The 26005-nt window shown below is 55.3% G+C and overlaps 2 protein-coding genes across 2 annotated transcripts in view; both read left to right on the top strand.

Moving 5' to 3' along the window:
- Positions 1 to 26005, top strand: part of LOC137153874 (uncharacterized) — a 93901-nt gene that overhangs the window by 24729 nt on the left and 43167 nt on the right. The gene's annotated exons all lie outside the window — the stretch shown is intronic.
- LOC137153865 (butyrophilin subfamily 1 member A1-like) overlaps positions 157 to 26005 on the top strand; it is a 46545-nt gene continuing 20696 nt past the window's right edge. Inside the window, exons 1-4 of the mRNA XM_067549683.1 lie at positions 157 to 214; positions 714 to 734; positions 837 to 863; positions 5875 to 5946. Of these exons, the coding sequence (XP_067405784.1) occupies positions 157 to 214; positions 714 to 734; positions 837 to 863; positions 5875 to 5946 (178 nt within the window). The remainder of the gene's footprint in view (positions 215 to 713; positions 735 to 836; positions 864 to 5874; positions 5947 to 26005) is intronic.

Below are 26005 nucleotides of genomic sequence, written 5' to 3'. Positions count from 1 at the left end.
GGACCAATCCAGCTCCACCAACACTGCAAACACATAAACTGTGTCAGTGGTTCTTCTTTGTCCACTATTTTATTGACATGCTCAGAGAATTCAGATAGATTTCGGGAGACACCATTTCCCTTTGCAGAAGCTGTTCTGGTTAGACCTTAGCATAGCATGACCATGGAGCTCTGTTACAATCCTATTTTAGTTCTTGTTTCACCCAGTTCAGCAGGTACTGACAGAGAGCTCACTAGCCTGTAATTCTCAGGATTACCCCTATCAGATTTTCAAGATGGGCACAACATTCCCAGCTCTCTGATTCTCCAGAACAGTAGCTGATTTTAATGAGATGCACATTCGTATTAGCAGCTCAGCTCTATCGCTCTGACATCATTTCAGATCTCCTGGACATTTGCCATCAGCTCCTGGTGACTTCTGGCTCTTTAATTTATCAGTTTGTTCCAAAATCTCCACTTCACACCCCAATCCCTGATCTTTATATCCTGAACTGAACAGCTCCAGGGCAGGACTCTCCCCAGCACCAGGTGGCCGGATGGGGTTACTGTATTTCTCCCCTTGCTGATGCCTTTGTTGCCCAGGATGTGCCAGGCTCTGGTTGCTGATGTAGCCTCCAGGCCAGTCTAAGGATTTTAACTTCTAAGGCCTTTTTGACTCGCTTCCCCTGGTGAGATAATGTGATATTGACGCGTTTCTCTTTGTTTTCTTTGTAGAGAAACTCCAGGCTGAGCTCAGTAAGTTCCATTCCCCCCAGTATCACCTTGTCTGACATTGTCTCCTGCTCAGCATGTCTGTGTTCAGAGCGTTCTCACCCCTCTGTCTGTGCTTGGTTTCAGGGTGGAGAATCGCCCAGCTCTACGCAGGTACTGTACATCCCGCTGATATTTTATCCAGGGTGAGACCCCTCCTCCCCCTGGGGGTTCTCTGCTCCTTTCCCTGCACAAAGCATTTTCCTAGGACATTCAATGGGCTAGAAGCAGCAATGTCACTGGGGCAGATGGAAAGGGGCAGACGACACCCGGGTTTATTGCAGGGCAGGGACACACCCCCTGTGGGAAAGGGTTGATTGGTGAGGAAAGACTGACCCTGCTGTCAGCTGTCCAGAGCGGTAGCTGGGTTCTGCAGGACGGACATTCTGACCTGTCCATAACTGGCACTGAACTGCCCAGCTCTCTCTTCCCAGCCACTCGATTTCCATGCTCAGACTGGGCTCTAGCCCACAATTTCCTCCTAGCATAACATGCCCAGATAGGAGCTGTTCTGTGTCTTCATGGGTTTGGGGCAATGAAGGCCCTGTCCCCATTGCAAGAGCAGACGGGTTTTTATAACCAGCTTGTGACACTCCCCAAACCCAGTTACAGCAAATTGTGCCCACACGGCACCTTTTCTGCCTCACAGCTGTGGCTGAGCTGTGTGTGTGTGTGTGTGTTTGCTCCCAGTATGCTGCCTGGCTGTGTATGCACTGGTGCATGCTGGGAGAGTCCAGGACAGCTCCAGCAGGGCTCAGAGAGCCCAAGGGCCATGCACACACATTGCAGCACCACTGGCCCAGGGGTCCCTGCACTCCGGGGTATCTTACCGCACAGAGCTGGGGGCGGGGGGCAGGCAGGAGAGTGACACAGACACCGCTGGGGGGCCTGTTAGGGTCGCCTCCTCTGAGGTCCAAAAAACCAGGACATCTGCCTGCTCCACATACCCCGCCTGTCCCCTCACCCCAGCACTGTCTGCCCAGCCCACCCTGGGAGAGCGCCCAGCCCCCACAGTCTCCTGCCTTGGGGCTGCTTCAGGTACCAACCATGCCAAGCAGGACATGACGCCAGATCTACTCCCTTCGCCCCCAGCGGTGACCCCCACAGCCAGTGCCTGCGAGGTGTTGAATGGGCCCTGCTAGCACAGAGCTTCCCATCTCACTCCCTGCTCCCAACCTGCCCCATCCCCAAGGTTCCCAGACACTCTGGATCCAGGCTCCCTCTGTGCCGTCATCGCCCCCCACAGCTCCCCACGTCCCAGAGCCACGGACACACCCGACACTTGTAGACACTCCCCACATTAGCCCTGATCATCCCCCCTGCCTGTGACACTGAACTGCTTCCCCTATGAGTCCCCTCAGCGCTCTCCAGCCTGGGGAGAAAACGCTGGACATTTCAGGCCAATCTGGCTGGGCACAGGGAGAAAATTGAGTGCTTGGCTTTGGGAAAAGTCTCATTGTAAACACAAAGGGTTCGTCTACACGGCCCGCAGCAGCGAGTCTCAGAGCCGGGTGACAGACGTGGGGTTTGCACCAAGTCACTAAAATTAGCTGTTTAGACGTGTCTGGGGCTGGAGCTTGGGCTCTGGGGTGTCTGACGTGGGGTCCCTCGTTCTCTCCTGCTGCAGACGCCCCTCAGTGTCTAAATACTGACTTGGGCCCTGGGCCAGAGCGTGAGAGTGAGAATGACTCTGCAGCCCAGTGGGTCAGGCCCTACCCGGGAGCCCCAGAGCCCAGCCCCCCTGCTCCAGTGACCCTGTAACTATTGATCCGTAACCACAGTGAGGGGAGGGGTGACAGCCCCTGGCACAGCCGTGTCTCAGCTGTGTCGGTGCCTGGTGCAAAAACCAAGTGTAGACGCTGCGTGGGTGTGAGCTGGGACTGGCACCCGGTGCAGCTTCTCCCAGATGGAGGGGGCAGTAAGTGGGGAAATGCCCCATCCCCTCCCCACTGCCCCGGCCTCATCAGCAACAGCCCCTGGTCCCCCTAGCACCAGTTACACTCCCCACTGCCCAGCCCCCCCACTGCTCTACCCTGGGGGAGGGGCTGGGCTGGGCGAGGTGAGGAGCTGGCTGTGGGGTTTGCCTGATTGGAAATTGGGCCCGTGGGGCCCGCCAGCATGGAGAGTCCCAGCTGTGCCCCCTGGGACAGGGCTGCCCGGCCAGTGTGTGTGGGATGGCACCGACCTGCTCTTAGCAACAAACCAGCCACACACGGCCCCAAAGCAACAGAGATTCCCTGGGGCCTGCCCCCCCTCACCCCTCTCTGCCCCCTGGTGCCCCCCATCTCCTGCTCCCCCTCGGCCCTCTGGCTCCTGCCCCTCCCTTACCCGTCCCTCACCCCTGGGCCCACCTGTCCCTGCCTCTGTCCTCCCCCTTTCACTAGCTCCCCCATCCCGTTTTTGCTACCCTGGGCCCCTGACCTTGTCCCCCTTTGCCTCCCTGGTATGTGCCCTTCCCCTCCACACACCTCTCCCCTGAAACCCACCCTCTCTTCGCCCCCTGCCCTCCTGGCATCTGCCCCTCACTCCCAACCACCCTCTGCTCCCATGTCTCCCACCCTCCCCTTGCCCCCATCTGCCCACCTGGTGTCTGCCACTGCCCACCCCACCCCTCACCCTCCTCTGCTGTCCTGCCTCCTGCCCTTCTCCCCTCCTCACGCCGCCCATCTGCTACCTGTGCACCCCTGCCATTCTCCTCAGCCCCATCTGCCCCCCGGTGCCCACAACTTCCCTCACCTTCCTCTGCCCCCAGTATCAGCCCCTCCCCCTGTGCCCCCCTTGTGTCTGACCCTCTGCTCCACTGCTCCCAATCCCTCAGTACCTGCCCTTTCCCCTCCCCCTTTATTCTCCTAATGTCCACACCCCTGACCACCCTCTGCCTCCCCATCATCCAGGGCTTCCCTCACCCCCTGCCTTCCCGGTGCCCAACCCTCCTTTCACCCCCTTCTCTGCCCAAGGTACCCGCTCCTCCCCTACCCCCCCAATCCTTTACCTGCCCCTTCCTTTCCTCCCTTCTGCCTCCCAACAGAAGTCGCCCTGGCACCAACCCCTTCTCTTGCTCCCTTCTGTCCCTCCCCCTGCCCCCTTACTGCCTGTCCCCTCTGCCCCCCCCCCTCTGCTCCATAGTTGCAGGCCCCTTTCCTTGCCCCCTTTGCCTCTGGCTGTCACCCCTTCTACTCCCCTGGCACCCACCTCTTCTCTTGTCCTCCCACCTCCTGATGACCCCCCTAGATCACCCCATGGCACGAGCCCCTCCCCTCACCCCCTGGTGCCTGCCCCTTCCCTTGCACCCCTCCCCCTGCCACCTTCCCCATCTCCCACCAGCCCCTGCCCCTCCACTCCCCACCCCCCATCCCCTGGTGCCAGCCCCTCCCTTCACTCCTCTGACCCCCTGGTGCCCCTCTCTACCCTCACACCGATCTGCCCCCTGGTGCCCACCCATTCCCTTGCCCCACATTGGGCCCCCTGCTATCTGTGCCTCCCCACACCCCCTTTACCTTCTGGGTCCCACCCCTCCCCTCATCCACCCTCTTCCCCCCCGGTGGCCACCCCTCCCTTCGTTACCCTATGCCCCCATAAGGCTGCCCTTCTCCACACCCCTCTCTGCCACCCTTGTGCTCATCTGTCCATCATCCCCCCCCCATTCTATCCCAGTACCCGACCCTCCCCCCTCTGTCCTCCTTGAATCCACCCCACCATTCACCCCCCTCAGCCCCCATGGCACCTACCCCTTGACTCATTCCCCCCGTACCCCTGGAACCCACCCCTATTATCCTCACCTTCTCCCCATTAACTGCCCCTTTCCTTGCTCCCCTGCTGCCCCCTGGGGTCTGCCTTTCCCCTCTCTCCCCTCTGGCCCCCCGGGCACCTGACCCTCCCCTCACCCCCCTTGTCACCTTGTCACCTGTGCCTTCCCACACGCCCCCTTTGACCACCTGGTGTGCGCCGCTGCCATTGAGATCCCTCTGCCCAGCCTGCCTGCCCCTTCCCTCACCCCCTCTAGTGTCCTGGAGCCAGCCTCACCTTTCACTGTCCCCCTGCCTCCTGGAGCCCACCCCTCTCCTCCTTCCCCTGCCCCTTGGAGCCCCCATTCCCTCATAACTCTCTGCCCCTGGTGCCTACCACCCTCCTCCTCTCCTTCTTGACGTCTGCCCCTAATCTCACTCCCCTGTTGCCCCCTTGGGTCTGCCCCTTCCCTCCCCTCCCCCATCTCCCTGTTAGTGCCCACCACACCCCTCAACCCCCCATACCTCTGTGGTGCCTGCCTCACCCTCTTCGTCCCCTTGTCACCTGCCCCTTCCCCTGCCCCATCCTTGGCCTACCTGGTGCCCCCCACTCTCCTCGTGACCCCTCTGCCACTGGGGGCTGCCCCTTCCCCTGCTCCCTCTAGTCCTCTGGGGCCAGCCCCCCCCTTTCACTCCCCCTCTGCCTCCTTTGGGCTCCTCTTCCCCCTTTGCTCCCCCTGACACCCGTCCCTCCCATCACCCCCCCTCTGCACCCTGGCACCTGCCCCAGCCCTCACTCTGCCCTACAGTGATCACCCTGCCCTAGACACCCCTGCTGCCCCTGGCTCCTGCCTCACTCTGTGCCCCTGGTGCCTGCCCCACTCCTCCTCCCCCAGCCCTGGCACCTGACCCTCTTCACTCCCGTCTGCCTCCTAGAGCCCCCCATCTCCTCATTCCCCTGCCCCTTGCAGCCCCCCATTGCCTCACCCCCCTCTGCCCCCTGGTGCCCCCCTTCCCTTGCTTCCCTGTGCCCCTGGGACCTGCCCCTCCCTGCACCCCCCTCTGTCCTCCTGCTGCCTGGTCCTTCCCTTCCCCCCACTGCCCTTCTGCCTGCCCCTCCCCTCTGCCCCTCCTCTGCCTCTCCCAGCATCAGCCTGTCCCCTCCCCTGTTCCTGGGCTGCCCTCCCCTGCCCTGCCCCCGCTTACACCTTCCCACCCCACCCCTGCCCCGCTCCTGCTCTCCTTCCCCTCAAGTTCGCTCCCATGGGCAGATGGGCCCTGACTCCCCTTAACGGGCAACAACCCCCCTCCCCCAGCGATTAACAGGGTCGCAGGTTAATTTCCCTTTGATCCCCGAGACCAGCCCCTGCCCTGGCCTGACTCTGTGACTCTCTCCCCAGTGAACGTGACTCTGGTTCCAGACACGGCAAATCCCGAACTCGTCCTGTCTGAAGATCAGAAACGTGTGAGATGCGGAGACACACCCCAGAATCTGCCCCACAATCCTGAGAGATTTGATACTCGTCCCTGTGTGCTGGGCGCTGAGGGGTTCCCGGGCGGGAGGCGTTACTGGGAGGTGGAGGTGGGAGACAAGACTACATGGGCTCTGGGGGTTTGTAGGGAATCTGTGAGCAGGAAGGGGCCGGTCAGACTCACACCTAGGAATGGATACTGGGACCTGTGGCTGAGGGATGGGAGATACAAGGCCCTCACCTCCCCCAGGACCATTCTCCCCGTGAGGGTCAGGCCCAGCCGGGTGGGGATTTTCCTGGACTATGAGGCAGGTGAGGTCTCATTTTACAATGTCACTGACAGGTCCCAGCTCTTCACTTTCACTGACACCTTCTCCGGGACGCTTCGCCCTTATTTCTATCCTGGTGCCAATGCTGGGGGTGAAAACGTGGCTCCCCTGATCATCTGCCCGGTCCCAGCCCAGGCCGGAGGGAATCTCTGTCCCTGACAGCGACACCCGCGGCAGAGACTTTCCTCTCCCAGCGCTGAGCAGCCCCCAGGCCTGTTCCCAGGGGAGGGTCTAAAGGGTATCAGCAGGGAAGGGGGTGGGGGGAGCCGGCTGCTGGGCTGCGGGGCAGAGGGTGTGTGGTTTTGGTGGGGGCAATGACAAGGGCAGAGGCTGAAGGTGGGGGTGGGGAGGGGGCTGCAGCAGCAGGAAGGGAAGATCCCAGCTGACATGAGGAAGACTCTGGCGGGGGGGGGGATGTAACGAGGGGGCAGGGGAGAGGCCCAAGTAGGAAGAGCCCCTGGCAGAAATGACGGGGCGGGAGGGTGGGGGCGAGGAGCCCAGTGAGTGTGACGCCAGTGAGTCAGGGGAAGATCCTGGCATTTCCTGCCCTGGGGGAGTCTCTGCCCATGGGGGTGGGGGGAGTGAAATGGCCACAGGGGCCAGTGCAGGGGCAGGGGTGAGAGCATCGGGGCCCTGCTGTGCAGGCCGCTCTGCGCTGCAGCCTCAGCCTGTGGGGGGAGCTGGTCCCAGCGTGATGGGGGGAGGGTGAGGGTGGGGAGAGCTGGGGGAGGGGATTCAGTAGCTGTGCCCGGGGAAGGGAGGTGAGTACCCAGCCCCAGGGCTGTGTGAGCGAGGGGTCCAGGCTGGGTGAATGGGATCCATTTACAGGAAGGAGCCCAGGCAGCTTTTCCCCCTGCAGCCTATGTATTTGCCCCATCCCAGTGCAGCGTGATAAATGGTTCCCGGCACAGAGTGATCCCACTAGGAAATACGGTACACAGCTCACAGTGGTTTTATTTGCTTGCTATATCTGCTGATGGATATTGAGGCCCTGTCATGATATGTTCACCTGCAGCCACTAAATGTTTGTTATGTATTGAGTTCCAAACAGGAAAACTGGTAAACAAGAGACAAAGCTGGAACATGAGCTGGGTGTAAGGCTGTTAGTTGGTAGCTGTTTTTTGTTTTAAAAAAAAAAGGCCTCCTGGTCCTAAGGTGAGAAGAGCAGCCCTTTCTTTTCTATTGTGCATGTTAATTTACCTAACTGGGCACCTATTGACATTGAAATTAAATAAAGATGATCAACATTTTTCTAAATTTGGATGGACGTTTTTGCAAAGATTGTGGCTGATTTTGATCAGGAATAGAGTGGATGGATGATTTGGATGGAAAAAAAATTGCAAGAAAGGTTCTGCATTTTTCAACCAGCTGAAAAAATGAATAGGAAGGCTGTTAAGATCTACATGGTCCAATAACAAAGGAACTTAGACGTTGTGATGAAGTGGAGATATTCTTGGGGTTTTCTTGGAGTGCTGCATGTGTGCCTCAGTTTACCCCATATGTTACTCATGTATTTCAGTGATGGGATCTGGGTGTGTGATCATTGCAGAGGCCAGTAGAGGGTGGATGGGCCTTCCCCAGACACAGGTCCACAGACCAGACCTCTCTGCCCTATGGGTCAACCAGCTGCAACAGGTTGCGTCAGACAGAGACAAGGAGGAGTGGCCACCTTGACTGGGAAGGAGACCAAGGACTAGGATGGGACAAGGGGATGGGTCTGGGGGTGAGGCTGGCTGAAAGATCCAGTCCGTCCTTCATAAGGGGGCTCGGGAGCAGGGCATGAGCATGGGCTCTGAGGCTCCCTAGTTGGTTACTGCTGTAACTTCGAATTCATCTGCTAACAAAATCTTAATATGTTGTGACCCTGAGAACTAGAATCATAGAGTTGGAAGGGACCTCAGGAGGTCATCTAGTCCAGCTCCCTGCTCAAAGCAGGACCAACCTGGTCAAAATCATCCTAGCCAGGGTTTTGTCAAGCCGCAGCTTAAAAACCTCTAAAGATGAAGATTCCACCACCTCCCTAGGTAACCCATTCCAGTGCTTCACCACCCTCCTAGTGAAAAACTTTTTCCTAATGTCCAAACTAGACCTCCCCCACTGCAACTTGACTGTTGCTCCTTGTTCTGTCATCTGCCACCATGGAGAACAGCCTAGCTCCATCCTCCCTGGAACCCCCTTTCAGGTAGTTAAAGGCTGCTATCAAATCCCCCCGCATTCTTCTCTTCTGCAGGCTAAACAAGCCTAGTTCCCTTAGCCTCTCCTCATAAGTCTTGTGCTCCAGCCCCCTAATCATTTCTGTAGCCCTCCGCTGCACTCTCTCTAACTTCTCCACATCCTTTTTATAGTGGGGGGCCCAAAACTGGACACAATACTCCAAATACAGCCTCACCAATGCCGAATAGAGGGGAATAATCACCTCCCGCAATCTGCTGGCAATGCTCCTACTAATGCAGCCCAATATGCTATTAGCCTTCTTGGCAACCAGGGCACACTGCTGACTCATATCCAGCTTCTTATCCACTGTAACCCCCAGGTCCTTTTCTGCAGAACTGCTGCCTAGCTCATCAGTCCCCAGTCTGTCGCTGTGCATAGGATTCTTCCGTCCTAAGTGCAGGTCTCTGCACTTGTCCTTGCTGAACCTCATCAGATTTCTTTTGGCCCAATCTTCCAGTTTGTTTAGGTCCTTCTGTATCCTATCCCTACCCTCCAGGGTATCTACCACTCCCCCCAGCTTAGTGTCATCCGCAAACTTGCTGAGTGTACAATCTACCCCATCCTCCAGATCATTAATGAAGATGTTGAACAAAACTGTCCCCAGGACTGACCCCTGGGGAATTCCGCTTGTGACCGGTTGCCAGCTAGACATGGAGCCATTGATCACTACTTGTTTAGCCCTATGCTCTAGCCAGTTCTCTATCCATTTTATAGTCCATTCATCCAACCCATACTAATAAACCCTTCTGATTTCCATGCTGGCTGTGAATCGCTGGCTTGCATGCCCCTTTGGGGGCAAGGTGGGTTCCAGACCCCCAGGGGAAGCACTGAGGCCAGATTCAGCAGGCCGCTGCACTGGTGTGTGGAGACGGGGAAGGGAAGGGGCGGGAGAAGACAGACTCCAAGTGGTTCCAGACCAGAGCACTGTTCCTGTGGGACTCCCACAGATGTAAACAGGAAAAATAGAACAGCAGGAATTTAGAGGAAAATCAGGAAAAATATCAACATAAAGCCTTTGGGGGGAAATGTACTTTTTCAAAAAAGCAGCAGCAGCAGCATGGCATTTCCAGTGCCCTAATTTCCCACCATTGATGTGGATGCAGCAACAGCAGCAGAAAAAGGAAACTTACAGGTGAGATGTGGAGGAAAGTTTACCCAAAACTGCTAGAAATCCAGGATTACTGCTGATGCTACAATGCCCGTTAGAAATTCGATCTCCTTAATATCACTGCAGAGAATCTGTGGCCAAGCAGCGATCACAGCACAGCTAAACGGGTGGAGAAGGGCTGTAATGGTAACATTAGCCCTGAATGTGTTTGTTTCTGGGGGTACGGGCTGCATGGGACCGTCCCTTTAAAGCCACTCTATCGCCATCACCCACAGGGAGCCCTGAGCAAATCGCTGCTTGAACATAGTCCGGTACAGGGCCGCTGATGAAATGTGTCTAGTTCTTTTTCACAGGCAAGGCCCTGGAGAAATGTTAATTGACCAGCCCCGTGAGCTCGCTCTGCGGTAGGTGAGCCATTGCTTCTGTTTCGGACACAGAGAGACTCAGGTGCGGAGCAGTTAGGGCTGAATTCAGGAGGCTGAAGCTTGGCACATAAATAAGTGTCGTAGCGGCTTAGCCAAGCTCCGCCCAGGGCTAGGCACAGACCCGGCTCCCCGGTGTAACCGCTGTGTAACCGCTCGCTGAGTCACCCGGCCCCGCGCGAACCGAACCACCGAGCGTCCCCGGCGGTGCCCCCGCCTGGCTCCGTGGGGCTGCCCGACACCGAGCACAGGGAGAGGACAGATACGGAGTGGGGCAGATTCTTGCTCCCGGCTCCCCGCGCTCCGCCACAGGCTGCGATGGGTTTTTTGGCATATGAGGAAATTCTTTAGTGCTGGGGGAAGCGGCCTGACGGTGCCGGATCATCGCGGGTCACCGCCGATGGAGCCGCACCGCGCAAAATCGCACCGCCGCTTGCGCCCGAGATGTTCAGGGAAAAGCCGATCCGCAGCCCGAGTCCGGAAACGGGCGGAGCAGGAGAGACACGATCTCCCTGGCAGAGCCTAAGGCGACGGGCGGTGAGATGAGCGGTGCGATCGGCAGGGAAAGAAGCGATGCGCCGGGCTGTGAAATGTCCAGCCCCGTAACGGCGCGTCTCCAAACGCAGCAGAATTTCCTCCTCTGCAAAACTCAATGGCGGGGCGGGATGCGGAGCTCGGAGAAATGAACCCTGCGATGGCGGGTGAAGTGAGCGACGTCCGGGGCGTTGTGAGAACAACGCGCTGTTCAGTGACGTGAACTGTGGGGTCGGTGTGAAAATCAACGATGCGTCGGGCGGTGAAAAGAACCAGAACCAGAATCACCTTCGCTGAACATCAGTGTCAGATCCGCATGTGCAAAGACCCGTCGCAGCCGCTGGCAGAGCGCGAGGAGCGTAGCAAGAAACCGCCGCGATCTTGCCCTGTCCTCGGTGCCGGGCAGCCCCGCGGAGCCAGGCTGCCGCCAGCGCCGGGGAAGCTCGGTGTTTCGGGGAGCGAGGGGGCGGCGGCCGAGTGACGCAGCGAGCAATCACGCAGCAGTTCCGCTGTGGCCGGGGAGCCGGTTCTGTGCCTATCCCGGGGCGGAGCTTGGCCCGATTCCGACCCACAGGCGGGTGTGACCCAGGATAAATGTCGCGGCGCCGGTCACGGCGCTCTCAGTGCGCAGGGAGCGACTCCCCCGGACACAGACACCGTAAATCTACCTCGGCTCCTTGCACCGCAGGTCCTGCATTTCACGGGCAGCCCCAGGGCGCCAGGCTGCTGCCGCCATCGCCGGGGAAGCTCGCTTTCGGTGAGCGAGGGGGCGGCGGCCATGACTCAGCGAGCAATGACACCGCAGTCTGCGCAGCCGGGGCTCTGGCTCTGTCTCTGGCCGGACACAGGCTCTGACCGGCTGCGGATCCACTCAGACCTGCGGCAGCACCGCCGCTGAGCAGCGGGAGCGGATTATTCTCGGCGAGGAATGACGATGCTGGCAATCTGCAGTGCAAACGCTCCGCACCCACGAGCAGCCGCAGCCTAGAAGTGCAGATCGCGGCTCGCAGCTTCGCCCGGCGCGTTTCCGGCTCACCGGACCCGCCAGCTGGAGCCGTGTGCGATGCAGGGTCTGCGGCGGGCGCTGAAATGCAGGAGCTGCGCTGGAAGGAGCCGAGGTAGATTTACACGGTGTCTGTGTCCGGGGGAGTCGCTCCTGCGCCCTGAGAGCGCCCTGCCCGGCGCCGCGGCATTTATCCCGGGCACCCCCGCCTCTGGGTCTGAATCGAGCCAAGCTCCGCCCAGAGCTAGGCACAGAACCGGCTCCCCGGGAACTGGTCTGGAACTGCTCTGCCCGATGAATAACCCGACCGCCCTCCCCGCCGCTCGCCGAAGCAGGAAGCGGCCATGCAACGGCAGCAGCCCGGCTCCGTGGGGCTGCCAGACACAGGGAACCGGCAGAGGAGAGATGCGGGGTCGGATTCTTGCTCACGGGTCCTAGCGCCCTGCCACCGGCTGCGATGAGCGTGTGTGTGTGTGTGTGTGTGTGTGTGTGTGTGTGTGTGTGTGGGGGGGGGGTGCATATGAGGAAATGCTTTTCTATTTGGGGAAGTGTCCACACGGTGCTGGCTCCTCGCACGTCACAGCCGATGGAGCCGCACCGCGCAGCAAATCTCACCACCTGCTATCGCCCGAAACCTGGGGGAAAAGCCAATCTCCAGCCCGGGGCCGGAGAAGCTCGGAGCAGGACGTGCTCCGCTGGGATCAGGCACCTCTGGGGAGGCCGGGCGGCGGGTTTGCGGGGCTGGCCCCTGCCCCCTGTGCAGATCGTCTGAACCCGGCCAGCTTCTTTCCGAGCTGAACACCTGCCCCGCCTCCCCCGCCGCCGGGGCCCTGAGCCCTCGATTGCTGCTCCGAGAGCCGGAGCCCAGGAGCACAGAGCCCAGCTCGCAGCTCGCCCAGCTGCTTCCCGTCGAGCGGTGGAGCCACGTGCGAGCTGTGCTGTGCGGTGAGACGGGAGGTGAAATGCAGCATCTGCGGTGCCATGAGCCGCGGGAGATTGACGGTGTCCGTGTCCGGCGGAATCTCCCCCTGCGCACGGAGAGCCCCTGCCCGCCGCCGCCACGTTTATCCTGGGCCACACCCGCCTCTCGGTCGGAAACGTGCCCAGCGGTGCCCCCGCCTAGGCACAGAACCGGCTCCGCTGCAGCTGCTCGCGACTTGCTCGCTGACTCGCCCGGCCCCGCGCTCTGGCTCCGCGAAGCACCGACCTCCCCTGCGATGGAGCAGCCTGGCTCCGCGGGGCTGCCCACACCGAGAACGGGGAGAGAGAACGGGGGGTTCATGCTGCGGGGCCTCGCGCTCTGCCGCTGGCCGCGCGGACGTTCTGCACACGAGGCAGTTCCTTGGTGCGGGGAGAAGGACTGGCTGTGCTGTGCGCTCGGGTGGCAGAGTCGCGCCAGCCCCGGATTGGCTCCAGACCTTCAATTCCCACCTCCCAGGGCGGTGCCTGCCAGCGCTGCGTCTAACTAAGGGCACAAGCGAGGAGCGTCTCTCTTCCGGGTGTTGCCCTGGTTTAGTCCCTCTGTGGACCTGGGCCTTACAGCTGTGCAACCGCCAGTGAAAACATGGGGCTGCGCAGACGTGAACAAAGCAGCAGGGGAAGGGGCTGGGGGGGGAGGAGGTTTCCTGGGGGAGGGGTGTCATTTGGGGAAACAATTGTCTCGCAGCTTGTACATGGGGCCCATTTCATAGAATTGCTGGGCATTAATAAGCCTCAATCCTCCAACGCGAGTTGTTAAAATCTTATTTGAACGCACAGCTCCAGTGTGAACCTTCAAACTCTCGAGTCCCCCTTTGTCTCAAGTCCCTTTGTGTGAGCGCCGAGTTTGCAGCCGATCCAGTTTCGCTCAATGGAGCATCTCAAAGAGCTGACGGCGTCTTCACCCAGAACAGCGCAGTCCGCTTCCCTCGAATATGAGACGTGGGTGGAAGGTGCGAGATGCCTGAGAGAGGCGCTCCACGCTTGGGAGCTTCCTTCGACACGGCTGGGAGCTTCCTTCGACACGGCGCTCTCAGGCATCTCCCTGGTAGGAGGGGAATTTAATGTCTCGAGCCAATCAGGGACACAGACGACTGGGGAAAAGCAGCTAAGTTCCATTTTCAAAAGGGAATCCGGCTCTGAGGAGCACGTGACACCCCAGGGGTTCTTCGGGAAGGAATTCACCCGATCCCTGACCGGTTCACGGATGGGACCCAGCAGTGCCCACCTGAGCTGAACGTCATCTGCTGGAATGAGCTGGTCTCTGAGATGAACGTGAACGGGAGAGAAGAGACAGATCCTCTAAAGGATCAATAGGATACAGAGCCAGGGCTTGGATCAGTGTCTCGGTTCCTTTGATTTGGAGGAGACTGAATGATGAGGACACTTCTCTGATGGGCCAGTGCTCAGCGAGAGTTCGTCCATGTGCCGCAGGGACCTGCCTACAAAGGCAGTAACAGAACGTTACTAAACAAAACGATTCACACGGGCTGTTGGACGGAGACGTGCGGGTGTTCCCGGATGTCCCTGCTCGGGATAACGGGGTGTTGTCAGCTGTCGAGCACCAAAGTCCAGATCCGCAAAGCAACTTAGCTGCCTAAAGTCCAAATTAGGCACCGCTGCGATCCACAAACCCCTGCTGGGCTCGGCTGTCACCTCACCCCGTAGGTGCTACACTCACTCAGCGCCTACACTGTCCCTGTCCGAGTTCTCCAGCTGCTAACGTCCTACCTCTGAGCACTCGCCCCGCTGCCTCCCAGGTGACTTTCAGCCCAGTGGTTCGGGCACTGCCCTAGGATGTGGGAGACCGAGGTTCAAGCCCCCTTCCCACTGATGGGAAGCAGGGATTTGAACAGGGTTTCGCACCTCTCAGGGGAGCGCTGCACCCGTGAGCGAGGCACTAATCTGACGTGGGGGCTGCCTCGGTCTCTCTTCAAGTTGTTCCACTTTAACTAACTAGCAATGGGCCAGAGAAGCAGCGAGACGTACTCTACAGCCCTGTGGTTCGGGCATTCACCAGAGAGGTGGGGACACTGGTCACATCCCTTCTCACTCCCAAGAGGGAATTGAAGCAGACGCTCTCACAAGCGAGCTGAGTGGTTCCCGGCTACGCTGGAACTGGTCTGGAACTGATCGGTGACTCACCCGGCCACCGCCCCCTCGCTCACCGCAGTAGGAAGTACTTTGTGTACGCACGAGTCCAAAGGCGAAGTGAACTGTGCGATCGGCGGGGAAATGAAGGTGGCGATGGGGGGTGACATTTTCCCAGAGATGGCCAGTGCGGTTAATGAAAGATTCGATGGCCGTTGAAATTAGGGATGGGATGTTCGGTGAAGTGAACTCTGTGATCACTGGAGACAAGCACAGTGCCCTGAGCGAGGAAATGAAGGAGGTGATGGCGGTGAAATGAACGGGAGCACGGGCGGTCCGGCGAAGGGAACTACCTGAGCGGAGGGGAAATGAACGGTTCGATGGGCGCACGATGTCACCATCATCCTAGCTTCCCAGTCCCAGGCCAGGTCCCCGCTGTGCCAGGCTCTGTGCACACACAGCAGGAAAGGAGATGTCACGCTGCAGATACACCCGGCGCAAGGCAAATGAGAGCGATCGTGGCGCTGTTTATTCAACGGAAAATGTTTATTATGTAGTCAGTTACGTTTTTGTCTCTAGCCTGGACTCGGACAGGGATGTGCAGCCCTTCAATGAGCACAGTCGACGTCTCTTGGCTCTTTGCTCCTGGCGTTTTTTGTAGGCTTTCTTCATTCTCTTGGCCAAAAGGTTAGCACATTCCGCTGCTTCCTCCTCCAGGGTCTGAGTCAGATGCTTCTTTAGAGCAACGCGTCTGCGCTCATGTTGTAGAACTCGGCAAGTCCCCAACGGCTGGATCTTACGAGTCTCGGTCCTGGGTTTGTTGCGCTCCTTAGTCAGGCGTTTCCTCACTACATGCTGACGGACACGATCCTCTTTGGAGAGGTGAAACAGCGGGCGGATTCTGCTAGCCCTCGTGGGACGCAGTCGAGGAAGCACGGTGGGATCTGTCAGGCCAGGCATGCTGAGCTTCACCCTAGCCAAGGACTCGCCAAGGCTCCGCCACGGCGCAATCTTCTCGTCCTCCCGTTCTCCCATCTCCATCACCTCCATTGCCTCCACATCGCTGCACTTGGGATCGCCCTGGTGCTGGGGCTCTGTCAGGGCACAGGCTCCTTGAGCGGCTGCTGATCCACTGAGATCCCCAGCAGCACCTCCCTTAGCAGGTGGAGTGGATTATTCTCGGGAAGGAATGACGCATGTTGGGAATCTGCAATCCAAACGCACTGCACAGCCAGGTGAGAGGGCAGAGCGCACAGAGGTCTGTGCTGCTGGCACAGGCAGGGCCATGAGGGCAAAAGCATCCAGCACGGGATAATGTTCATGGCTGCACATCTCTGAGGATGCCCCGTGGGCTGCGGTGCCTCTGCGGAGGGAGAAGCTGCTGACTCCATCTGGGCTCCTGGTGAGCTCTGGACGAAGATCCGGCCCCTGTCGGGGAGCTGGGCGGCAAGTTTGGCAGGTGGCCCCGCTCGCTCCTTCCCACTGTGCAGATTGTCTGAGCCAGCGAGCTTCTCTCCCTTGTTCCGAGCTGAACCCCAGCCCCGTCTCACCCGCCACCGGAGACCCCTAGTCCTTACGAGCAGCCAAAGCCTAGAAGTTCAGCTCGCAACTTTGCCCGGCGCGTTTCCACCACACGGGATCGGCCAGTTGGAGCGGTGGTGCGATGTAGGATCAGCGAAGGCCGGGGAAATGCAGGATCTACAGTGCAAGGAGCCGAGGTAGATTTACGGTGTCTGTGTCCAGGGAGTCGCTCCGTGGGCACTGAGAGCACCCTGCCCGGCGTCCCGGCATTTATCCAACACCCGCCTCTGGGGCCAACACACAGAACCGCCTCTGGGTCGGAATCCCGACCGCCCTCCTCGCCAAGCAGGAAGCAGCCGCCCAGGGCTGGGCACAGAACGGGTCGGATTTTTGCTCCGGGACCTCGCGCCCTGCCACCGGCTGCGATGAGTGTGTGTGTGTGTGTTTCTTTTTTGGTGTTTCTTTTTTGGGCTGGGCACAGAATCGGCTCCCCAGCTGCACAAGAACTGGTCTCACCTTGCTCGCGGACTCACCTGGTCGCCGAATCCTCCCTCAACGAAGTAGGAAGCTCCCCTGAGATGACAACTGCCTGGCTCGGTCAGGCTGCCTGACACAGGGACCTGGGAGAGGAGAAATGGGGGTCGGATTCTTCCTCCCGGGTCCCCGCACTCTGCCACCGGCTGCGATGGGGTTTTTTTTGCACATGGGGGTATTTTTCAGTATTTGGAGAAGCGGCCTCATGGTGCTGGCTCATCGCGTGTCATTGTCGGTGGAGCCGCACTGCTCACAGCTCAGCAAATCGCGCCGTCCACTTACACCCGAAAGCTTAAGGGAAAAGCCGATTCGCAACCGAAGGCTGGAGTAGGTCGGAGCAGGGCGGAAAGGATCTCTCGACCAGAGCCCTAATGCGATGAGCGGTGCCACGGGCGATGTAATGAACAATGTGATGATAGAGGTGACACGAAGGAAGGTCTGGGCGGTGAAATGAGCGAGGTGACTGGCATGAAAATAACGATCTGACTTTCAGGGAAATGAATGAGGCGTTCTGGGAAATCGCCTTTGTAATGGGAGTGAAATGAAGGTTGTGATGGGGTTGAAGTGAGCTGTGCGATGTTCGGTGAAACGAGCGCTGTGAAGGGAGGTGAAAAGGTCGATGTTATGGGTTGTGAAATAAACCTCGTGACTGGCGCTGAAATGAACTACGGGATCTCTGGTGAAATGCAGAATGGGAGAAAGATGCGATGTTCGGTGAAATGAACGATACGAGTTGTGGTGAAACGAATAATAGGATGAGCGGAAAATTGACCCATGCGATGAGCAGTGAAAGGAAAGCTGCAAAGGGCGATGAAATGGCGGATGCGATGAGGAGTGACATGAACGAGGAGGTGTTAGATGACATGACGAGTGTGATGTGTGCTGAATTAAACTATGGGATCGGCGGTGAAACAAACGTTGCGATGGGAGGTGAAATGTTTGCGAAGGGTGGGTGAACTGAACTGGGAGATGCTTCGTGAAACGAAGGATGGGGTGGGCGGTGAAAGGAATCAGAGCTGTAAGGCACCTTCTAGGGCAGAGCGCAGAGAGGTTGGTGCTCCTCGCGCCCACCGGGCCATGGGGACAACACCAGCCCACCCGGGATAACGTTCATGGCTCCGCTGCCATAAAGATGATCCGTGCGATGTGGTGCTCCGGTGGCGGCAGAAATTGCAGGCCCCATCTGGGCTTCTGTCGCGTGCTCCGCTGGGATCAGGCACCTCTGGGGGGAGGGGGGACTCGGCGGCGGGTTTGCTGGGCTGGCCCCTGCCCCCTGTGCAGATAGAGTCCTGACTGGCTTCGCTCAAGTGGTTCCAGACCAGAGCACTGTTCCTGTGCGACTCCATCACAGATGTAAACAGGAAAAATAGAACAGCAGGAACTTAGAGGAAAATCAGGAAAAATATCAATATAAAGCCTTTGGGGGGAAATGTACTTTTTCAAAAGAGCAGCAGCAGCATGGCATTTCCATTGCCCTAATTTCCCCCCATTGATGTGGATGCAGCAGCAGCAGAAAAAGGAAACTTACAGGTGAGATGTGGAGGAAAGTTTACCCAAAAGTGCTAAAAATCCAGGATTACTGCGGATGCTACAATGCCCATTAGAAATTCGATCTCCTTAATATCACTGCAGAGAATCTGTGGCCAAGCAGCAATCACAGCACAGCTAAATGGGTGGAGAAGGGCTGTAACGGTAACATTATCCCTGAATGTGTTTATTTCTGGGGGTACGGGCTGCATGGGACCATCCCTTTAAAGCCATTCTATCGCCATCACCCACAGGGAGCCCTGAGCAAATCGCTGCTTGAACATAGTCCGGTACAGGGCCGCTGATGAAATGTGTCTAGTTCTTTTTCACAGGCAAGGCCCTGGAGAAATGTTAATTGACCAACCCCATGAGCTCCCTCTGCGGTAGATGAGCCATTGCTTCTGTTTCGGACACAGAGAGACTCAGGTGCGGAGCAGTTAGGGCTGAATTCAGGAGCCTGAAGCTTGGCACATAAATAAGTGTCGTAGCGGCTTAGCCAAGCTCCGCCCAGGGCTCGGCACAGACCCGGCTCCCCGGTGTAACCGCTGTGTAACCGCTCGCTGAGTCACCCGGCCCCGCGCGAACCGAACCACCGAGCGTCCCCGGCGGTGCCCCAGCCTGGCTCCGTGGGGCTGCCCAACACCAAGCACAGGAAGAGGACAGATACGGGGGTTGGGTTCGTGCTCCCGGCTCCCCGCGCTCCGCCACAGGCTGCGATGGGTTTTTGGCATATGAGGAAATGCTTTTGTATTGGGGGGAAGCGGCCTGACGGTGCCGGCTCAACGCACGTCACTGACGATGGAGCCGCACCGCGCCACAAATCGCACCGCCGCTTGCGCCCGAGATGTTCATGGAAAAGCCGATCTGCAGCCCGAGTCCGGAAATGGTCGGAGCAGGAGAGACACGATCTCCCCGGCAGAGCCCTAAGGCGCCGGGCGGTGAAATGAGCGGTGCGGTCGGTAGGGAAAGAAGCGGTGCAATGAGCGCTGTGAAATGAGCCAGCACCGTGGGTGCTTCTCCAAACACACCAGAATTTCCTTCTATGCAAAAAACTACTGCAGCCAGTGGCAGAGAACCCGGAAGCAAGAATCCGCCCCGCTCCGCATCTCTCCGCTCCGTGTTCTCGGTGTCGGGCAGCCCCATGGAGCCAGGCTGCTGCCAGCGCAGGGGAAGCTCGGTATTTCGGTGAGCGAGGGGGAGGAGGCGAGTGACTCGGCGAGTAATTACACAGCAGTCTCCGTGCAGCCGGGCTCTGGCTCTGTCTCTGGCCGGACACAGGCTCTGGACCGGCTGCGGATCCACTCAGACCTGCAGCAGCACCGCCGCTGAGCAGCGGGAGCGGATTATTCTTGGCAAGGAATGACGATGCTGGCAATCTGCAATCCAAAGGCACTGCACCGCCAGAGACCCCTAGTCCTCATGAGCAGCTGGAGCCGAGAAGTGCAGATGTCGGCTCGCAGTTTCACCCGGCGCATTTCCGTCTCACGTTTCCGCCGCACGGGATCGGCCAGCTGGAGCGGTGGTGCGATGTAGGATCGGCGAAGGACGGAGGAACGCAGGATCTACAGTGCAAGGAGCCGAGGTAGATTTACGGTGTCTGTGTCAAGGGAGTCGCTCCGTGGGCACTGAGAGCGCCCTGCCCGGCGTCCTGGCATTTATCCGGCCCAACACCTGCCTCTGGGTCGGAATCGTGCCAAGCTCCGCCCAGAGCTGGGCACAGAATCGGCTCCCGGGCTGCACGAGAACTGGTCTCGCCTTGCTCGCGGACTCACCTGGTCGCCGAAGCCTCCCTCACCGAAGTAGGAAGCTCCCCTGAGATGGCAACTGCCTGGCTCGGTCGGGCTGCCAGACACAGGGACCTGGGAGAGGAGAAATGGGGGGTCGGATTCTTCCTCTCGGGTCCCCGCGCTCTGCCACCGGCTGCGATGGGTTGTGTGGGTTTTTTGGGGGGTTTTTTTGTTTTTTTTTTTTTTTTTTTTTTTTAGCGTATGAAGAAATTCTTTAGTGCTGGGGGAAGCGGCCTGACGGTGCCGGTTCCTCGCGGGTCACGGCCGATGGAGGCGCACCGCGCACCGCGCCGCAAATCGCACCGCCGCTTGCGCCCGATATGTTCAGGGAAAAGCCGATCCGCAGCCCTTAGTCCAGAAACGGTCGGAGCAGGAGAGACACGATCTCCCTGGCAGAGCCCTAAGGTGTTGGGCAGTGAAATGAGCCATGCGATCGGCAGGGAAAGAAGCGATGCTACGGGCTGTGAAATGTTTAGCCCTGTAACGGCGCGTCTCCAAACGCACCGGAATTTCCTCCTATTCAAAAATCAATCGCAGCCCATGACAGAGCACGAGAACCGAGAGCAAGAATCCGTGCCGCTCCGTATCTCTCCGCTCCCTGTTCTCGGTGTCTGGCAGCCCCGCGGAGCCAGGCTGCCGCCATCGCCGGGGAAGCTCGGTGTTTTGGGGAGTGAGGGGGCGGCGGCCGAGTGACTCAGAATTAATCATAGAATTGATTATAGAAGCCTGCCTGGCCTGAAACTGGGTAGCCTGAACTGTGATGGAAGCCCTCAGGTTAAATCACTGACAGGATGCCCCAAACTGAGACTGAGATAAAGATGCTAAAATCCCACAGGATGTCTCAGGACCACCATTTAAATGCAAACTCCTTTTGTGAACTCTAGCCCTTTTGATGTCTGTAAACTGACATCTCCTGTTCTGATAAGTACCAGTACCTGCCCCCCCTTTGTCTTACCGGCCCCATAGAAACTCACTCCATACAATTTAGCATTTGAACAAGTATTGTGTCACCACCCATCTTCGGGAGTTAGCCAGGGTCCCTGATAACCACATTGTATAATTAAGTGACTCTTTGGTCTTTCCTGTGAAAACATCTGGCGTACCCCATTGTACATATAATTGTCTTTCCTGTTAAGTATAAACTGTTAATCAAATTCCACTATACGATCAACATGTAAATGAACCTAAGCAACCCCTATATAAGTCTTTTGTATCTGGTAGCCAGGTGAAGTACATTTGCCCAGCATCCAGACATGCTGCTTGACTTCCCTATAGCCACCTGGGTTTTCCCTATGGCTATAGTATTCCCCATAGCTATGGTTATGTGATTGTGTGTGTGTCACAATTAAAGCTGCACCCGATCCAACTTTAAAATGTAGCAGTGTGACTTTATTTTTCCTCGACAATTTGGTGCCGTGACTCGGATCTCCAAGCGCTGGTTTTGCAAGAATGGGACCATGGATCGCTCCCCTTCAACCCCTCAGCACCCTTCAAAGGTAAGAGACCTTTTAAATCTCTATTTGGGGGTTTTGGAGGAGGGCTGTCCGTAGGCTTCCTATTCGAGAACAGCCAAGCGAGATCCGAACTTTGTTAAGGATCAGGGTGAGCTTTAAATTGTCTGTGTCTGTCTGTCTTGTCTGTCACTGGAAGGCGCGCCAGGGCTTTGCGGGCTGCGAATCAAATTTCCACCTCGGCAGAGCTAACTGCGGGCTGTGGATCAAATTCACACCTCGGCAAGTTGTACTGTGGGCTGGAGACATTAGGTCTTCACCTCGACAGTTTTACTGTGGGCTAGGGACGTTAGGTCCTTACCTCGACAGTATTGTGGGTTGAGGACGCTCCCCAACAGGCTTACTGCGGGCTGTGGATCAAATTCACACCTCGGCAGTATTGAATGCGGGCTGTGGATCAGATCCTCACCTTTTAAGGATTTTTTTTTTCTGCAGATTTAGGGATTTTTTTTTACTGCAAGCTGAAGATGGAAATCTTTACCTTGGCAGGTTCAGTTTTTTCTTTTTCTTTGCAAGCAGTGGGCTGGCCCCCACCTCAGCAAATTTTACTGCAGGGTTAAAGACTAAAATCCTCACCCCAACAAGTTCAAGCATTCACACCCAAAACATCAAGGGGTGGGAAAGTAATATGTGTGTATGATGATTTGTGTTTAGCTATATGAGCCGTTGACCAGGTCTTGGACTAAGGCAAGTTCTAGCCGCCCTGATTCCACTGCAAGCCTTGTTGGCGCTAACCGGTGTGAGTCAATTGCAAGGGGGACTTGCCTGAACCTAGTGACCCAATGGACAGGCAGAGCGTTTGTAGCCAAAAGGCTATCCCTTTTCCCTCCAAATCATGAGCCTCCAATAGATCCGTTGTCCAAATTGGACTCCTGTGACTTTTGGGGGACCCCTTCTGTGTCTTGTCTCCTTTCCCTATCCCTCTCCCGCTAAATAAGCGTTCCATCATCGGGTTCATTTCACCCCAGCAGCATTGCGGGCTGAATTGAAGTGGTGTGGATCCCTCAATAAGCCATCCCTGTGTGTGTGTGGGTAAGTGTCAGGTCCCCCAAAGGGAACCTCACAATTCCCCAATGTAGAAACATTTCTTTGAATAAGATAATGCATTTAAGGAAAGTGCTAGAATCTCATGGATCCAGGGTATCCCAGTTATAAAATGCATTTTTAATTAGTATATTGAAGCTTCAAAAAGGTCACCTACTTGAAATCTCAAAGCCTCCCAGTAAAAAAAAAAAAAAAAAAAAAAAAAAAAAAAAAAAAAAATTAAAACAGCAATGGAAGGAGGTTCGGGTCTAACATCTGTAAGACCCCTGTAAATGTTTGTCTCTGTCTCTGTCTGTGTATGCCTGTCAGCATGTGTGAGTGTGAATGAAGGTACCTGTGTCTCTGTAATTATTGTGTTAAGACTGTTTTCTTGTTACATTGTTAAGACTGTTTCCCTAAGTAAAGAACTATATTAATGTTACAGTATTAATACTTTTCCTCTTGATGCTAGTTTCTGTATTCTCAATAAGGGTGGCTTGTTGCCTCATCCCCTAGAAAAAGATCTTGTGATATTTGCTATTTGGGTAACATTAGAAATTCAAGGGGAGAACAGTAAGCATGCTATTGTTGTTGTGAATATCGGGGGTGCACACCCAAGGAAACTTTGTCAGTTTCAACAGCGCAAGAAGTCTGCTGTTAAAATCCCTATTTGTCAGTTTAAGCAGCAGTTTCAGCAGTGCAAGCAGGAGTGTTTGCCTGTTAAAATCCCCCATTCGTCAATTTCAATAGCAGAATGCAGGAGCATGCCTGCCTCCTGTAGAACTTGAAATTGGGCTTGGTGGCTGTCCCAGCCAAAAGCACATTAGAAATCCACTGTGCAATTAACAAAGTATTCTTGCAGCCTCAGGAATAAACTAGCAAGGCTGCGCTGCCAGACTTTTTGCATTTGAATGGGTTTTGGGAAGCAGGGTGACAATGTCAATTGCCCCAGGGTGCTTCAATGATGTCCTCAACGGGAGGAAAAGATCATTAAATTTCTAAAAGAAAAAAAAACATGCAAAGGTTCAGAAACCTATGGTAAAAGGATGGACAGTATGTGTAAGAGACAGTTTGATGCGGTGCTCTTGTCAGACAAAAAAAAAGCTAGAAAAAGGCAAATCTGAACCATAAATTGAAGAAACTCCAAACCCAGAACAGTGCTTTAAGGGTTAAACTGAAAGTGTAACTCCTCTGCACATCACAGTACTGCTATCATGCAATAGGAGGAATACACCGATTTAAAATTGAAAACAGCTCAGCATGTTCATAAGTATACTCCTCTCAGTACAGAGGAAATAAGGGGCTTATTAAGAATCTCCCAGATACAAAGCCCAAAGACCCAAACTTGATGTTTTGGAAATAAATGTGTGTAAAACAAGATAAGCCTGCTGCCAACAATTGTAAGCAAAAGTGGGAAAAGAGTAAAAGATTAACTCTATAGAAGCTGGAGGAAATGAAACAGTTAAAAGTTGTAAAATTGTTATAGAAAAATAAATTCTTGGTTTCGTTGCAGCCATTCTGAAGGAAAATGGGCCCTTCTCCTACAGGAATGGTCTGTAAATAAACCTAACTGAAATTAGTCAAATATGGGTGATTTAGTTTAAATCATTAACTAGAAGGAAAAAAAAAAAAAAGATTTCCATTGGAACTTAACTGCCTCCAAATGCATAAAAGGAAATGTAATTTGTGTACAAATGTGTATTCTAAGCAATAATTTGCCGCCCCCCCAAGGGGGTAGAAAAAGTGTTCTTTTATCTTTCAGGACTATAAAGAAAAAAACTGGTACCAGTAAAACAGCTAGAAAACAAAACCATGGATCTAGTGTTGCAACAAGGGTGGTGTTTTGTGTTTTATGTTTTGTCTTGATTACTAACATTGTTGTGTTGTGTTGTATTATGTTTTATATTTTGTCTTGTTACTGTTATGGTTGTGTTTAGTATTGAAGGTACTGCATTAAGCAAAAAGAAATCAGGAAGCACTGTAAATCAATGAATTTGGTAGGAAAAGAGATCCTGAAATTAGATGCTTTTGTAGTTTTGTACCAATTAGACAATGTGATTTTAAATTTCAAGTGCCTAAATTCACTAGTAGCCTTGTTACAAATTCTGATCATAGAGGCGCCAAAGCCCTCACTTCCTAATTGCAAAAGGAACTGGTGGCACAGGTACCTCAAGTTCTAATTTGTGCAAGATCTGCAAGCAGTTTATGCTGCAGTTTTTCTGTCATCCCTAATCTGGCTACTAATTTGTCATGCTTTCCTGCAGCTGCTATCTATTTGTTGGGCTTTCCTATCTATCCCAATCCCCAATCTAAGCAAATTTTTGTTGTTGTTGTTTGCCTTCGCTTCCTACTACTCGCAAGCAAATAACAAGCCTTTTTGAAATGGCAGGGTATGGTAGACAATGAATCTTAAAGTTTGCTTCACTTGTAAAATCCCTGCAGAACCTAACCTGAATTCAGTCACTGAGCTACTTATCTAATCGGCCGAGGCTGTCTTATCTCTTTACTTTTTGAGTTTTGCTGTGAGAAGGGGGGTTTGCCCACCCCAACTCAACTCCTCGGAGATCACGTTACAGCAAGCTGTCTGTCTCCCCCCTCCCTCCCCTTGCTTTCGCTCTGTAACTACAGCAGCTTTGAAGGAGCAGCCCTCTGATGCTCTTTTTAAACTATAGCCATTCCTCATACTGTGGCTGCCTACTTTTAAAGGGCAAAACCCAACAGCCATCTAACTCTAGGCAAACTGAGTATGAAAGGCTTTTCCTTTCAGCCCTAATGCTCTGTAAACTTAGATCTAACCAGTTAAAGGTGATGTATACCTTTTATTCTTCTGTGAAACCTGTACTGCTTAAAATGAATTTGACTGTTTTAAAAGAGTGCCTGTACATCCTAATTTGCAGAACCAGTTGCACTGCCAAACAGAATGGGCACAAAGTCATGATTATAGGTATTTGCAAGAATTGCCCACCAGCAATCTATGAAGGTAAAGTTTGGAAGGTAAGCCCTTACCAAACTTGGCCACAGGATCCTTTGGGTTACCCTGGGTTATAAGTCAGTGGTCTGGGAAAGAAAAAAAAAAAAAAACCGCTTGGATATCAGGGGCTGTAGTACATGTAACCCCACAAATGGGTCTGCCTATCCATACCTTCCTCCATAGAACCATGCAGCAGGACTACCACAGTGGCGACATGTATTTGGAATAAAATAGAAAATGCCACAAGAGTTCTGTACATTGGACAGTGTATCAGTGTGACATCATGGAAGAATGGGAGTACTAGAAATTGTAGGAAAATAAAAATGCAATGTAAGTGTTCTGTATACCACAAATCCAAGGGTACAATACAACTCTCACTGCCAGCCTAACTGACTTTGCAGTAAACCTTGGGTTAAATTGGTCTAAAATAGCTAATCACTTGTTACAGAAAGCAAGAGTAACCCAGTTTCTGCAGCAAACAAAGCAAGATGCTGGAAACAAAATTA

Source organism: Emydura macquarii, unplaced genomic scaffold (genome assembly GCF_026122565.2).
Source record: "Emydura macquarii macquarii isolate MOO-44397 ecotype Brisbane River unplaced genomic scaffold, CSIRO-AGI_Emac_v2 contig_294, whole genome shotgun sequence".
Taxonomy (NCBI): domain Eukaryota; kingdom Metazoa; phylum Chordata; order Testudines; family Chelidae; genus Emydura; species Emydura macquarii.
The sequence above is the reverse complement of the archived record's forward strand: the minus strand, read 5'-3'. Positions and strand labels throughout refer to the sequence as shown.